This window comes from Cricetulus griseus, chromosome 6 (assembly GCF_003668045.3).
Source record: "Cricetulus griseus strain 17A/GY chromosome 6, alternate assembly CriGri-PICRH-1.0, whole genome shotgun sequence".
NCBI classification, from domain to species: Eukaryota; Metazoa; Chordata; class Mammalia; order Rodentia; family Cricetidae; genus Cricetulus; species Cricetulus griseus.
Genome location: NC_048599.1, coordinates 26,157,365 through 26,171,256, shown reverse-complemented (window position 1 = coordinate 26,171,256; position 13,892 = coordinate 26,157,365). Strand labels below are relative to the sequence as shown.

At 45.1% G+C, this 13,892-nt stretch overlaps 1 protein-coding gene across 1 annotated transcript in view; it reads left to right on the top strand.

Moving 5' to 3' along the window:
- Efcab8 (EF-hand calcium binding domain 8) overlaps nt 1-13,892 on the top strand; it is an 80,664-nt gene that overhangs the window by 54,013 nt on the left and 12,759 nt on the right. Inside the window, exons 18-20 of the mRNA XM_035446657.1 lie at nt 3,632-3,814; nt 5,193-5,342; nt 12,923-13,144. Of these exons, the coding sequence (XP_035302548.1) occupies nt 3,632-3,814; nt 5,193-5,342; nt 12,923-13,144 (555 nt within the window). The remainder of the gene's footprint in view (nt 1-3,631; nt 3,815-5,192; nt 5,343-12,922; nt 13,145-13,892) is intronic.

Sequence of the window (13,892 nt, the reverse complement as noted above, 5' to 3'; positions counted from 1 at the left end):
AATAGCTCCTAGTAAAAGCATAGAAGCCTCTATATTAACCTCCCACAATAGCAACATTCCCAAGCCAAAGTCCAGAAAAAACATACCTCTCCGAATTTACCACCCTGCAGTTCTGAATCCGCCTTGTAGCCAAGGGGTCTCCGCGGTGCTGGAGATGTTCATATGTTCCCGGGTTTCGGCACCATATGTCCCGCGCACGCTCTGTATTTCTCGCCAGCAAGAAATACACGCAGGACACTCGGATCCTTCTGCAGACAAGCTTTAATGCATTTTGAGAGTGAAAGAGCATAAGCTTCCCAGAGCGGAGACGCCGAGCCAAGAATCCCGTCCCCTAATAAAGGCTGGCAACCGCCGCCTCGGACGTGTCACCCCATGATTGGCTGCAGCTCATCCGGCCATATGACGCCACGGAATAGGCAGAGATCAAGGAATGGAAAATTACCCAGCGCCTGCGCAATAATCTTGTTTACATTCGGTGCCTGCCGGATGCAGGCGCCATCTTGTAATGGAGAATGCAGGGACGGCTCCCTACATAAAGGCAAAAGTATTCTTTTGCATATTGGGTTTGCATTCTCATAAGCTATAGTATATATAATTGATTGTCTTGTTTCTGGATCTGTTACCTGTAATTCTACTGCCCTAGTTAACCTTTGTAAGAAGTCCTGGAACTGTTCTGTAGGTCCCTGTTCTATTCTGGTATAAGCTTCTAGGCGTTCTCCTGGCTCACGAACCTTATCCCAGGCATTTAATGCTGCTTTCCTGCATAGAGACAGTATATCGTCATCATATTCAGCCTGAACCTGTGGGTCAGCATAAATACCCTGACCAAGAAGCTTATCTAGAGGGGCTTTAAAACCTTCGTTTATGCCCTGACGCTCAAGGAGCTTTGCCTTTTCCCTTACTAATGCCTTCCACTGGATTTGGCATGAATTCTCAAGTACAGCTGCTACCAATCATTCCCAATCTGTGGGTGTCAGCCTGTTAAAGGTTGCCCATGAATGTAATAGCTGTTTTATGTATGGGCTATGGAGACCATATGAGACAACTGATTCTTTAATATTCTTAAGATCCTTCAGCTGTATAGGTTGCCATTCATAAGCCATCTATCCATGGGTGTTTCTTAGAAGCTGACTTTTCTACCATGGTAGCTGGGTACACTAATGGTGTACGAGTAACAACCATAGAAGAATAGTCACGATACCTGGGTGGAGTAGGTGCCAGGGATTGGAGTGATTCTGCTTCTGAGGCATCCCAATGATCATTAAGCCTAGTGATGATATCCTTTTGAAAAGTTTCAATCTCCTTAATCATAAAAGATTCCAAGCATGTCAGTGAATCTGTAAATTGCTCTAACTGCTCATTTACATGTTTTTCTAGGTCTTTAATACGATCATCCTTAGGCAGCATCTGGATGGCATGGAAACTGCCTTCTAGGTATTGGAGTCTGGATTCGAGGTCATGATTTGCTGATTTTGAGTCCTCAGCAATCGACCATATGGATCTATGTAATCTGTCAGCCCTGTACTATAAATTATCTTCCAAACATTCAAATCTAGACTCAAATTTGTGATCTGCTACCTTGGATGCTTCAATAATTGATTGAATGGCATTGTCCAATTCTTCAACCCTATCCTGGGTATTTTGCAGCATTGCATCTAGTTGCTGGGTAACATTGCCTATCTGAGTTTCTAGCTGGCTACAGATATTCTTTAGCTCCTCATGGTCTTCTGATAGCCTAGCCTCTAAGGCCTCAGACATGGAGGATCTCTCTGTGTTTATCTTATCATAAATATGCTGCATCTCATCAGACAGCTCTGTCTTTAGTGTATTGGACACAGAGCCAAGCTTATCATCCAATTTCTGTTCCACTTGCTGCACAATTGTGGTCTGACCTAATCTGTTCTCCAAAACCTCAGTGCGTAAAGCTGTTATTTCCTGTAAGTAGGTCTTGAGGTTATCCTTATCCCTATTCCTGAGTCCTCTGGCTAGTAATATTATTTGTACCAGCAAGCTAAATGCCATTACAGTATATAGGCCGGTAATTGGCACATTAACATCCTCCTCAAACAGTGAATTCACATAATAAGCAAAAATATTACCAATTTTAGCAAATGATAAATATTCTACCATAATTTTAACTGATTTCTACTCCAGATGTAGTAACTATATTTGACCAGCAGGTAGCACATGCGTTCAGTTAGTCCACGGCATTTTGCAGCAGTCGGTCAGCGGTGGAGAGAGGTCACAAAAGCAGCTGGGCTTATCTTAGAGAGTATACGGCCTTGTGGCTGCAACCACTGAAACAGATGCGGCTTTACCACAACAGTGGCCAGGGGAAGCTTCTGCTGAAAGCCGAGGCCTACCTCCACTCTAGGCAGCTAGAAACTGTCTCCAAGCTGGGTGGATGGTTCTGAGCAGCTCAGCTGCAGCGGGTCGGCTGCTAGCTGGGAGCACCTGTGGAGAGAGGGCGCTTTCCGGGTCTAGGCCGCAGGCCTGGTGGAACCCACAGCCTGTCCCAAATGGGGTGTAGGTTTCCAATATCCTGCTCCTGACAACCAGATATAGGGAAATTACCAATACGGAGTCAGGTAGAAATATAAGGGTATTTAAATAGGGAAAAGCCTTACTCACAGAGCGACCTAGCCAGCCGGCGTGGCAGCAGTCTGTACAGCAAGTACCAAAGTGAAACCGAAAGCGCAAACACAGTCATACTGCGTCACTCTGACCACGCCCTTGCCAGCGTGGTCAGGCACACCTGTAGCCAGCCCCTAAGTAGGCGTGGCTACAGCTTCCCCTACAACCCAATGTTAGCAAAAAAATACCTGACAGAAACAGCTTGAAAGGGGAAGACTTGCCAGGGCTCACAATTTTAGAGAGTCAAAGCCTGCCAGGAGGGCCAGGTTAGCCAGAGTAGCCACATCTGGGTGACTAGGAAGCAGAGAAAGAGGTCCCAGAGAAATGTGCTTTCTCTTTTGTTCCAGCTGGGCCCACATTCAGGGTGGTTTTTCCTCCTTTGTTTCCTCCTTGAGGACACCTTCACAGACACACCCAGTATGGCTTTACTCTTCTAGATACTCCCAATCCCATCAGGTTGGCAGTAGGTCCTGCCTACAACTTCTCCACTTGGGCACAGATGTCTTACAAAGATCCCTAGACTCATGATAGGGATGTGGGAATCATGAACAATCTCGAAATTGCAACATTGTAGCAACCCAAAGCAAGAATGGTACTACAGGTCACCTCATGGCAGGTGTGCTGATGGGTGGAAGCTCCTGCAGAGCTCAGGGACTCTAGTAGGTACTACATCCTCCAAAAGAGCTCATTGTTTTATCTCTTTTGTACTGTGGGCTTGCCCAAGATTAAAAGTGACAAAGTAAATATTTAGAAACCACTGTCCATTTTTTCAGATGGGGAGCCTGAGTTCCTCTCAGGAGCTGTGTCCTGCCTAGAGTATTAGTATTAGGCCCAGGGGTGGGTTTATAAGCTTTGGTCTGAGGCCTCTCAAGGCATAAGATTTCTGGGAAGCAATGCTGGGTTCCTGGAGGGCCAGTGACCTCAGCACTGGGTTGAGGAGGGCCTGAGCTTTCCCCTTGTGGAGGGGTTTCTGGATCTGCCCTCTCTCTCTGCACAGGTGAAAGATTCAGAGGAATGTGTACTCAGAACCAATGTCTTCCCAAAAGATAATGCGAAAAAGTGGGCACACAAGCTTCCCACAAAGTTTGCTGGCTTCACTGTGAGTCCGAGGTTGATGTCAGCTCCCCCAGTGATGAGACACCGAAGAGAATCGGACCAAGAAAGGAGGATGTCTCAGAAGGTGGGAGTGGGAGCATCCCTCCTGCTCCAACTGTCCAGCTCACATGTTTTGAACATGGCGTGTGTGTGTGTGTGTGTGTGTGTGTGTGTGTGTGTGTGTGTGTGTGTGTGTGTGTGTGTGTCTGTGTGTCTGTGTGTGTGTGGGGGGACAGAGTTCCTCTTTTTTTTTTTTGAGTCAGGGTTTCTGCCTGTCCTAGAACTCACTCTGTAGACCAAGTTGACCTTAAACTCACAGGGTTCTGCCTGTGTCTGCCTTCTGAGTGCTGGGTTTAAAGGTGTGTGCCCCCACCACCTACTGCCTCTCTATTTTGATTGCACTATAGCTAACACACTCTGCCTACTCACGCCTGGGGATGGCTGGCATCTCCAGACCAGGTCTGAGAGTTGAAAGCTTATGAATAGGACCTATAGAGAACAGTTCTAGAAGCCTAAATTGGATGTTAGAGCATGTTCTATGGCTTTAGTTCTTAAGATGGAGCCTCCTGGCCTTGGCCCTGGCCCTGGCCCTGGCCCTGGCCCAGGAGTGAGATATCAGGGCACCAAGTGCCACCTCTCCAAAGCTTAAGCTACAGTGCAGAAGGGAAAGATGCAGTAAGATGGTCTTCACCTCTAAGACCTGAAGACCCAGGATTGATTTGACAGCTCTGGTTTTTAGGATGTGGGAAGAGAGCAAGGTCTGAAGGAAGGTAACTGACCTAGGGCTTGTAGGAATGATGACAGTATCCCAACACTGAGTACAGGAGACCCTTGGGGTGCAGGGCCAGAGAGATGGAGGAAGCAATCCAGTTGCTTCTGCAGCTGAATTCTGATTTCTGAGACCCCTTGAAGGAGAGGCACCAGCTTTCCAACTCCCAGGTGTGGGGCAGCTTTGGCCAGCGCCAGTCCCAGGCATGGGGCAATATAGGCCAGCTCCAGCATGGTCTGCTGAGATGACTTTCTGCTGTGAGATTCATATACCTTACAGCCCTATGAGATGTGCTGGACTGTGAAGTGCTTGCACACCATGGCACTGTGAGATTCAGGCACTTGAGGGTGCTGTGAGATGAATATACTTTACTGTCAGACACCGGGCCATCTTTGATCAATTTAGGCCTCTGCAGTTGTATCTTGAGAAGAATGGGTGTTAGGCCCCTCTAGCCTCCCTTTTAGGACAATGGGAGGGTCTACCCCAAGTCTCTGCCCTACAGAGCAAAATTGCTGATCACTAAAAATAGAAACCTCTCAGTCTCAGAGTATCCTAAGGCCCAACCACATACCCCACTGGCCTTTTTGCAGGATGGGGTCCCTATGGCTGCTTTTTTATCCCCTACTTCTGATCTCCAGGATGCATAGGAGGGAGGATGCCATGTGGCTACCAAGAGGCCATTTTTTATTTTTAGAAATATTCCAATACTCGGAGACTTGCATTGTCTAATGTGCTCCCCAGTAAACCATCCCATCCCAAAGCATCATTTCACAGAGATCCTCTAAAGAAAACGGAGGAATTATGGAAGAAGATACAGCTGCAGTCAAAAGTGTCAGTGGAGAAGGTGAGTTTCGCTCAGTTGGAGAGTGGGCAGCTGGGCTGGGCAGGGCAGGGGTGGGTGTGCCACATGGGCCTGGTGAATTTGGAATTCCAGAACAACTTGCTAAGGCCTGGTCAGGGGTGGGGCTGATAGAGAAATGGCTTTTCTAGAACCCACTGTTGGAAGTCTCTTTCTTTGCCTTGGATGGTATTTTTCAGTGTGTAACTGGTTTTCCTTTTTGGGCCACCAACCAACTCCCAAATCATGATGTGGAGACTCATTAGTTATGAATGTTCAGCCTAGCTTGGGCTCATTTCTGGCTGGCTCTCTTTAACTTAAATTAACCTGTTTCTCTTTATCTATCTTTTGTCTCAGGGCTTTTTTACCCCCCCACCCCTCGTGTTTTACTTTCTTGCTTACTCCAGTGTCTGGCTGGTTAGTGGCTGCCTGGTTCTGGCCACAGGTGTGTCCCTCTCTTTCTCTCTTGTCCTCTCCTTCCCTTGTCTAGATTTCTCCTACTTATTCTCTCTGCCCACCAGCCCTGCCAATCCTTTCTCTGTCTAGCTATTGGCCGTTCAACTCTTTATTAGTCTAATCAGGTACGTTAGGCAGGCAAGGTGAAACAGCAACACCTCTTTACATCATTAAAGAAATGCAGCATAAACAAATGTAATACATCTTTACATCATTAACAAAGGCAGCAGACAAACAAACGTAACACACCTTTACACAGTTAAAGTAATATTCTGCAACAGAAACGAGTGTAGCACACCTTTACAAAATTAAATATCCCACAGCAGTAGTGGGGTGCAAGCTGGGTTGATTCATCTGTGCTCATTTCTTCCTCCTGCCCCATCTCCGACCTGGAACCCTCACTATGATGCTTTTCTGGTTTCTGAAGATTTACGTCCTGGCTGTGATGTGGAACTGTAATATGAAATAAACCCTTTCCTCCCCAAGTTGCTTTTGGTCATGGTGTTTTATCACGGCAACAGAAATCCTAACTCAGTCACCTATATACCAGGCTCACATAGCTGAAGATGATCCTGAACTTCAGACCTTTCCTGCTTCTATCTTTCAAGTGCAGGGATTAAAGGTGTTTGCCACCACTTGGCTTACACAGTGCTGAGGATCAAACCCAGGGTCTCAGGCATGCTTGGTAGGCACTTTGCCAACTGAACTACATTCCCAGCCTTAGGTCATTAGCCTCTTAAAAATTTGATATCATTTAATTTTTATTACTGTGTATATGCTTGTCCACATGTTTATATGTGCACATGCATAAAGGTGCCCCAGAGGCCAATCAAGGGCCCCAAATTCCCTAAGAATTGAGTTCTAGTGGTTGCTAGCTATCCTGGCTTATTCTGAAAGGGCTACAGGAAGACCTTTAGCCTCTTGTGGTTGGAAACTTGTTGGACTGGGCTGAGGGTGCCTGGGAGCCCATTATCAACCCAAAAGCTCCTTCTACAATGAGAGGGGACTATGATTGGGGTTTGAGGGGCCAGAGCCAGAATGTAACAGGAATCGTGTTGGTTATCCATTCCTCTCAATCATACAAATCCTGCTTGGTCCTTCCTAGAGCCAGCCTCTTGACTATACACATCCTCACTGCCAATTACACATCTAGTCTTGTGCCCTCGCTTGGCCCACAATGCTTGGCATGTTGCCATAGGCCTACACACACTCTCCTCTGGCTGTTCTGCTACCATAGTACTGGCAGTGAGGTTTGGGAAGGAGGCCTCAGTTTTTTCCCCAATTCAGAAGTGAGACACGTGTGGTGTGGATGACGGTGAATCCTGCATGGTATCCTTTTACGGTCTCTGTGGGCACCCACATCCATGTGCACACCATACACATATAAATACACGCATAAATAAAAATCAGCCTTAAAAATTCCTACAAAAATAGCGCAGGCATGCTGCATTTCCTTTCTTAGAAATTCTTTGCTATGCCTGTATGCTGTATATACACAAAGATAAGGTTTTGGCTTAAAAAATCAAACTAAGCATTTGAAATTGTAGTTTAGCATTTTTTTTTTTTAAATGTCAGCATTCGGTGGATAACCTTTCCTGTCAGACCTCACATCTTTATCTACTTCATTCTTTTTACTAGTTTTGCGTAGGGACTGATCTAGGTTTTTGTTTTGTTTCTGCCTGAAACTTAATATAATTTGAGAGTCATCATTAAGGAAAGCAACACACTAGGTCTGTCAGGGCAGGCTTAGCATAATCTCTCCGCCACTTCCAGGATATGGTTAAGGTTGTAGATATGAGAGAATGAACAAGCAGAAGAGTTCAGAGCAGAGAGAGGAAGAAGTGGCAGATGCTCATGGCCAGGCCTAGGGAAGTGAGAGAGTGGGAGAGAATAGTAGATATAGCAAGACAGCAAGAAACAGACACTGGAGCATAGGGAAAGAGCAAGAGACTGAGCGAGAATAGTGAGCATCGCTGGGGTATGGGAGGGATGAGGATCTGGGAGAGGGAAGCCGGTGAGCTGGAGGGATTTTAGGTTAGGGAGGAGGTGAGAAAGGCCAGGATGCTGGCATGGACTCTGAAATGTGTAACAGGTGCTTGTGGTGCTGAGGGAGCCTGGAGGCAGCGTGGGCTTTGGTGTGCCGATAGGTGCCACAGGTAGCCATATGTCCCCTCTGCCAGAGGTGATGGAAATGACTCCCTTTGGCAGATGGCAACTGGTTTCACAAGTTCCTGAGGAATGCTGGCTTTTATCTAATCACCAGAAAATCTTCTATAGTTGAGTTTGAGCTCATTTCTGTATATTTGGACTGCCTTGGAACCGTCATTCCAGCCTTGTTGATGACAAGGTACAACACAGTATCTTCTGTGTAACTACTTCTCAGCTTGGAAGGTCATTGTGGTGGTACAGGAAGGCTGGAATGTGGGTCAAAGTCTGGGAGTGGGTAGGAGCTAGGGCCCAAGGGAGACCAAAGAGTAGACTTGGAGTCATCCCCTGGAGGCCATAGTTTATAAACCAGTTCCCTTTCACATCAGCTTTCAGCAAGTCCAGGCTTTCCAGGTCTGCAGGACCAGGTGGGGGATAATGAGGTGTAGGGCATTTTGGATCAGTTTGCAGGACTGAAGCTGATTCCTGGATGGTATCTGTCAGCTGTGTGGAAATTTTCTGGGACAGATATAGACTAGGGACAGAGGTAAAGTTAAAGAATTTAGGGGAAAATATTTGTCTTGGGTGTACACTTGACTCTCCCGGACCTGCAGTCCTGGTAGTTGGAGGGGTTGTGAGGAAGTCCCAAGACAAGGGAAAGGGAAGAGCCCATCCTCAGGGATAAGCAGTAGGCAGGAAAGCTTAAGCTCTTGACTGGCAAGAGTGCTTGTCAGCTAAGGGATCCCAGAGTCTGTTTGACCTGTGACAGGTGGATCCAAGTCTTGACTCTCTGAAGTTTATATGAATTTTCCTGAAGTTTACAAAAAGAGACAAAAGTTTTAAATATATTAGCATGACCACCATCTGTAATCTGCATCGAAACCCACATTGTACAAAAAGCAGATAACAAGTGTCTGTGAATAGCTGGAGTATTTGAGCTCATGCATTTGAGCCATAGGGAAACAAAGCCCGAGAAGTTACCAGCAGGATGGAAGCACATCTAGATACGTACAGATTGGACAGAGGTGTTTTCAGCACGAGAAACACTTTAATTTTATATTGAGAAAACAACCAAGGGAAACAAAAAATGTCAAGTCTGAGACTATGATAATAGTAGCCAGTGCTTTACCAAGGTTAGATTAACAGCTTATCTGAAACTCATTGATTACTGTGTTAAAACTTTAAACTTTTGAAGTTTTAACATCATATGTAATATCTCTAAATCTCATTTGTACAAATCTTAAATCACTTGCTCAGACCTTAACAACTTGCATAAATTTTAATTTTTAAAATGACCTATTTATTGTTATTTTTTTCCTGTGCATTGTTGTTGTGTCTGTGTGACCATTTAACTCCAGATCCCTTGGAACTGGAGTTGAAGATAATTGTGAGCTGCCATGGGGGTTCTGGGAATTGAACCTGGGTCCTCTGAAAGAACTGCCAGTGGTGCTCAGCCAGTGCTGAGCCATCTCTTCATCCCTGAACTTGCATAAACTTTAAATGTTTTGTTTTCCTTTCATCTGGAAGCATCCAGTCATTTACTATGAGGCATAGGTGTTGTAACCCAGGCAAACCTGGCCCTGCCCCTTTGGAATCTGGCACAGCATGCCACCCCTCTGTGCATGGCAGGCATTTGTACCCTGGCCCTTTAAGAGGAAAGCTCCACCCACTTCCCTCTCTCTTCTGTCATTTCTCTGAAGAGGCAGCTCTCTCTGTCCCCTCTGTCTCTGTCTCTATCTCTTCTCTCTTTCCTTCCCTTATTTTCTTACCCCTCCCCAATAAACTTTGCACATAAGCCACGTCTACAGGTCTCTTTCTGTTTACCACCTTATGTACAGATCTGATACTTTGAATAAAGTTTCAGGATACAAAATCAACATTCAAAATTCAATAGTGGATTGTTGAAACTGGCAGAGCAAAACATAAGTAAAGGCTTAAAGATATATAATGATAGGCAAGAACTTTCTGAAGAGAACCCCGGCAGCACAGGCATTAGCCTCAAGAATTGGCAAATGGGATTACATAAAATTAAGAAGCTTCTGTATGTCAAGCTATCAGTAGAGCATAAACACAGCCAACAGACTGGAACTTGCTATGTACACCAGTCTGGCCTTGAACTCATCCACCTATGTCTGTCTCCCAAGCTCTGGGATGAAAGGCCTGCACCACCATGCCCAACCTTTCTCTTGATGTTGGCTGGTATGTCTATTCCACTATTATCTGATAAGAAAATAAGTGTTTTTGGTCTTAAGACTTGCTTTATGTCCTAAATGTGATCTAAAGCAGCTGGGAGAAGTATTTTTTAGGTGCTCGTTATGTCCATTTGAACTATGATTTAGATGAACTCTGAAGTTTCTTTGTTGATTTTTTTTGGTCTGCTCTACGTGTTGAGAGTTATGATTGTATCTAGACCTGTCTGTCTCTTATGTCCAGTAGTGTTTGTTTTATGGATATTAGGTGTCCCAGTGTTTGTTACATATAATTGCATATTTGCAATTGTATTTTCTTGATAAACTATCCCCTTTAATAATACAAAGTGAGCCTTTTGTCTCTTCTAACTAGTTTTTTTTTTTTTTTTTTTAATCTGCCTTATCAGGTGGGAGTCTAGTATTCCTGCCTGTTTTAGGTTTCCATGTGCCTGGTATCTTGATTTCCATCCTGTCTTGGTTAAGGTTTTTAGTGCTGTGAAGGGACACCATGACTGCACCAAGTCTTATAAGGAAAACATTTAATTGGGTTTTACTCATAGTTTCAGAGGTTCAGTCATTATCGTTACAGTGGGGAGCATGGAAGCATGCAGGCAGATGTGGTGCGGAGCTGAGAGTCCTGCATCTTGCAGGCAACAGGAAGTCGACTGAACAGTCACACTGAGGGAAGCTTGAGCAGAAGAGACCCTCAAAGCTCACCCCACAGTGACACCCTTCCTCCAGCAAGGAGGCCACACATCCTAATAGTGCCACACCCTTTGGGGGCCATTTTCTTTCAAACCACCATATACCCCTCCCTCCCTTTCAGTCTCTTTGTGTCTTTGCTGGTGAGATGGTTCTTGTAGACCAAAACCAAACAAAGAGTTGGATCTTGTTTTAAATCTAATTTAATTGAAAAGTTAATACTACTTACATTTTTATTATCTTATTAATGTGTATGTATTTTTGTGAATGTATGCTTTTCACCTAGTGAGTTTCCTTAGGGTTGGTTACAGAAGCATGGGGGAGTCTGTTTACAGGACACCCTGCCAGTGGCTACACCAATGAAGAAAATGCCCTCCTCCTTTCAGATAACTATTTTCCATTCATGGTTTGTTCAGTATTTTCATGGTAAAAGGATGTCAATTTTTTTTCAGGTTTTTTTCTGAATCAGTGTGCATTTTCTCCTTCCTTCTGCTAATATAAAATGTTGATTTATTGGCTAAACTCATGTCCTCAAATGTGCATTCATTCTACCACTGAGCTCTACCCCAGGTGCTGGTTGGTTTTTGATTGTTATTTTCAGGGATAAATCTCATCTGGTTGTGGTATATTACCCCTTTAATATGTCACTGAGGGTTCTATTTTTTTAATCAGTGTTCGCCAAAGCTGTCTGGTTGTAGTTTTCTTGTGGAGTTTCTTTCTGATGTTACCATGAGAGTAATACTTGATTCATAGAGTGCATTTGGAAGAATTCTTGTCTCCTCCTCTCCCACCTCTCCTTCTTCGACCTCTTTCTCCTTCTCATCCTTCTCTTCCGGGAAGTTTGAGAAGGACTGGTATTGCTAGTTCCTTAAATGTTGGGTAGAATTCACCCACCATTGCCCTCAGGTTCAGGGTCTAAAGGATTTCTGTTTCTTTTGATCCTTGCACCTGGGTCAATGGGACGAGGATTGAGCGTCTTGTTTAGGGCTTCTAAACAAGCAGGATACTCAAGAATTTTGGAGCTGGCCAGTAAATAACCTCACACCCATGGACATGCAAGCAACCTCAGTTCAACTCAATGCATTATCTCTTTCTCCCCCCACCCTTTTTTCCCCCTAAGACAGCATTTCTCTATAGCCCTGGCTGGCCTAGAATTCACTAGGTAGATTAGGGTGTCCTCAGACTCAGAGATCTGTCTGCCTCTGCCTCCTGAGAGTGTGTGCTACCACAGCTTCAGTGGGCTCTCTTAAAAAGTGTAGAAGCAGGAGGGAGGTGTGTTGGGAATAGAAAGGGTCCAGAAGGAGTGGGAGGAGTGTAAGAGAGAGGAATTTGGGTATTATGAATGTGATCAAAATATACTATATTCATGTATGAAATTGCCAAAGAAGAAACAAACCATTTTTAATAAAAAATGTCAACTTGGAATAGTAATAGCAATTTTTTTTTTGAGATAGGGTCTCATTATATAGCTCTGACTGTCCTGGAACTTACTATGTAGACCAGGGTGGTCTCAAACTTACAGAGATCTGCCTGCCTCTGTCTCCCAAGTGCTGGGATTAAAGGGGTGTATCATGCCCAGCTAGGAACTAATTCTTAATTAGGTTTCTCATTAGATGGCTTAATAAAGTTTCTACTATAGTAAAGAGATACTGCTAGTTTCTGAGGTAAGATAAAAAGTTCAAGGTGCTGGGCTGGTGAGATAGCTCAGTGGGTAAATGTGCTTGTCCTCTGACATTAACATGGTCACTTTGCTGTAAATACATTTAAAGGAGAATGAGTTAGTTCTCCATGTCACATTGAGAGAGTAATAAGACTGGGAAAACTTGAGATGAGTGAGGCAAACTTATGTGTCTTCTTCTATATACTCTGGTATCAGGAGCCACTATAGGTACTGAGGGCAGTGATTAACAGCAACAAAAAGACACCATTTCCTGCCTTCACATAGCTCACAGACCCTCGTTCTTGCCAGGAAGCAAGGAACATCTTGGGAGCCTGGGCATCAGTTGGGTGTGGTGACTTGTCTGGGTCCATTAGTAATGTGTAACTGTGGCCAGGGGAAGCCACTGCTGAGCCAGGTCCACCCCTCTTGTGCAGATCATTTTTCTACAGACCAGGCCTCGCCTGCCACACACAGCTGCCATGCTGAGCAGCTGCACCAATGGCTTCATCTATGCCTGGTCCATCCATGGGAATGGAGGCCTGCTGGGGAAGTTCCCTGTGGACCTTGAAGAGGATGAGGATATTGTTGTGGGTGCCATGGCCACTGACGAAAACGACTGGATCCTCATCACAGGGGACAGTATAGGAAATATCAAGGTGAGGAAGGACTGGAACAGTCCAGCTTTTGGCCATCCCTGTGCTGCCTGTGGTCCTGGTCTACCTCCTGCTCCCATTGGGTCCTGGTTTCACGGGAGAAGGTGGTAGGGGCAAGGAAAGTTACTTAGGAGTCTTCTGATCTGCCATGGTCAGTGAAATGAACCAGGGCTTGTTGAAAGGGTCTTTCAAAGTTGCTCCCCTCCCCAGTGGACCCTATTATCCATCATCTGCCAGCCATGTGTCTCATTTTTGAACAGCTGTCTCACAGTTGATTTTGTACTCTTTGATGAAACATGAGGCATGAGTGCCTTGTCCATCTAAGCCACTCAAAACCCCTTTGCCTGCTAACCAAGGGTGTGGCTCAGAAGACCCTATGGCCCTGTAACACGAAAAATATAATCCCAGAGACTGATTTTGGGGTTCGAGCTTCAAGCTGAAGATAAGAAAAGCAAAGCAGCTGGCCACAGCTCTTACCTCTACCTCAAGCTGAAAGGGCTGTCCTGTCCTCAGCGTGGCTGGAGAATAAATCTCTGAGACTGACTTTGCTTCTTCCTTATATACTCCCTCTCTGCCCAGTCATTTCACTCCTGTCTCCACCTCCCTAGTGCTGGAATTAAAGGCATGTGATCCCAAGTGCTGAGATCACCTTTGTGTGAGTTGTTTCTCTTAAGACTGGATCAATTTTGTGTAGCTCAGTGTGGCCTTGAATTAACAGAGATCCATCTACCTTTGTCTGCAGAGTCCTGTG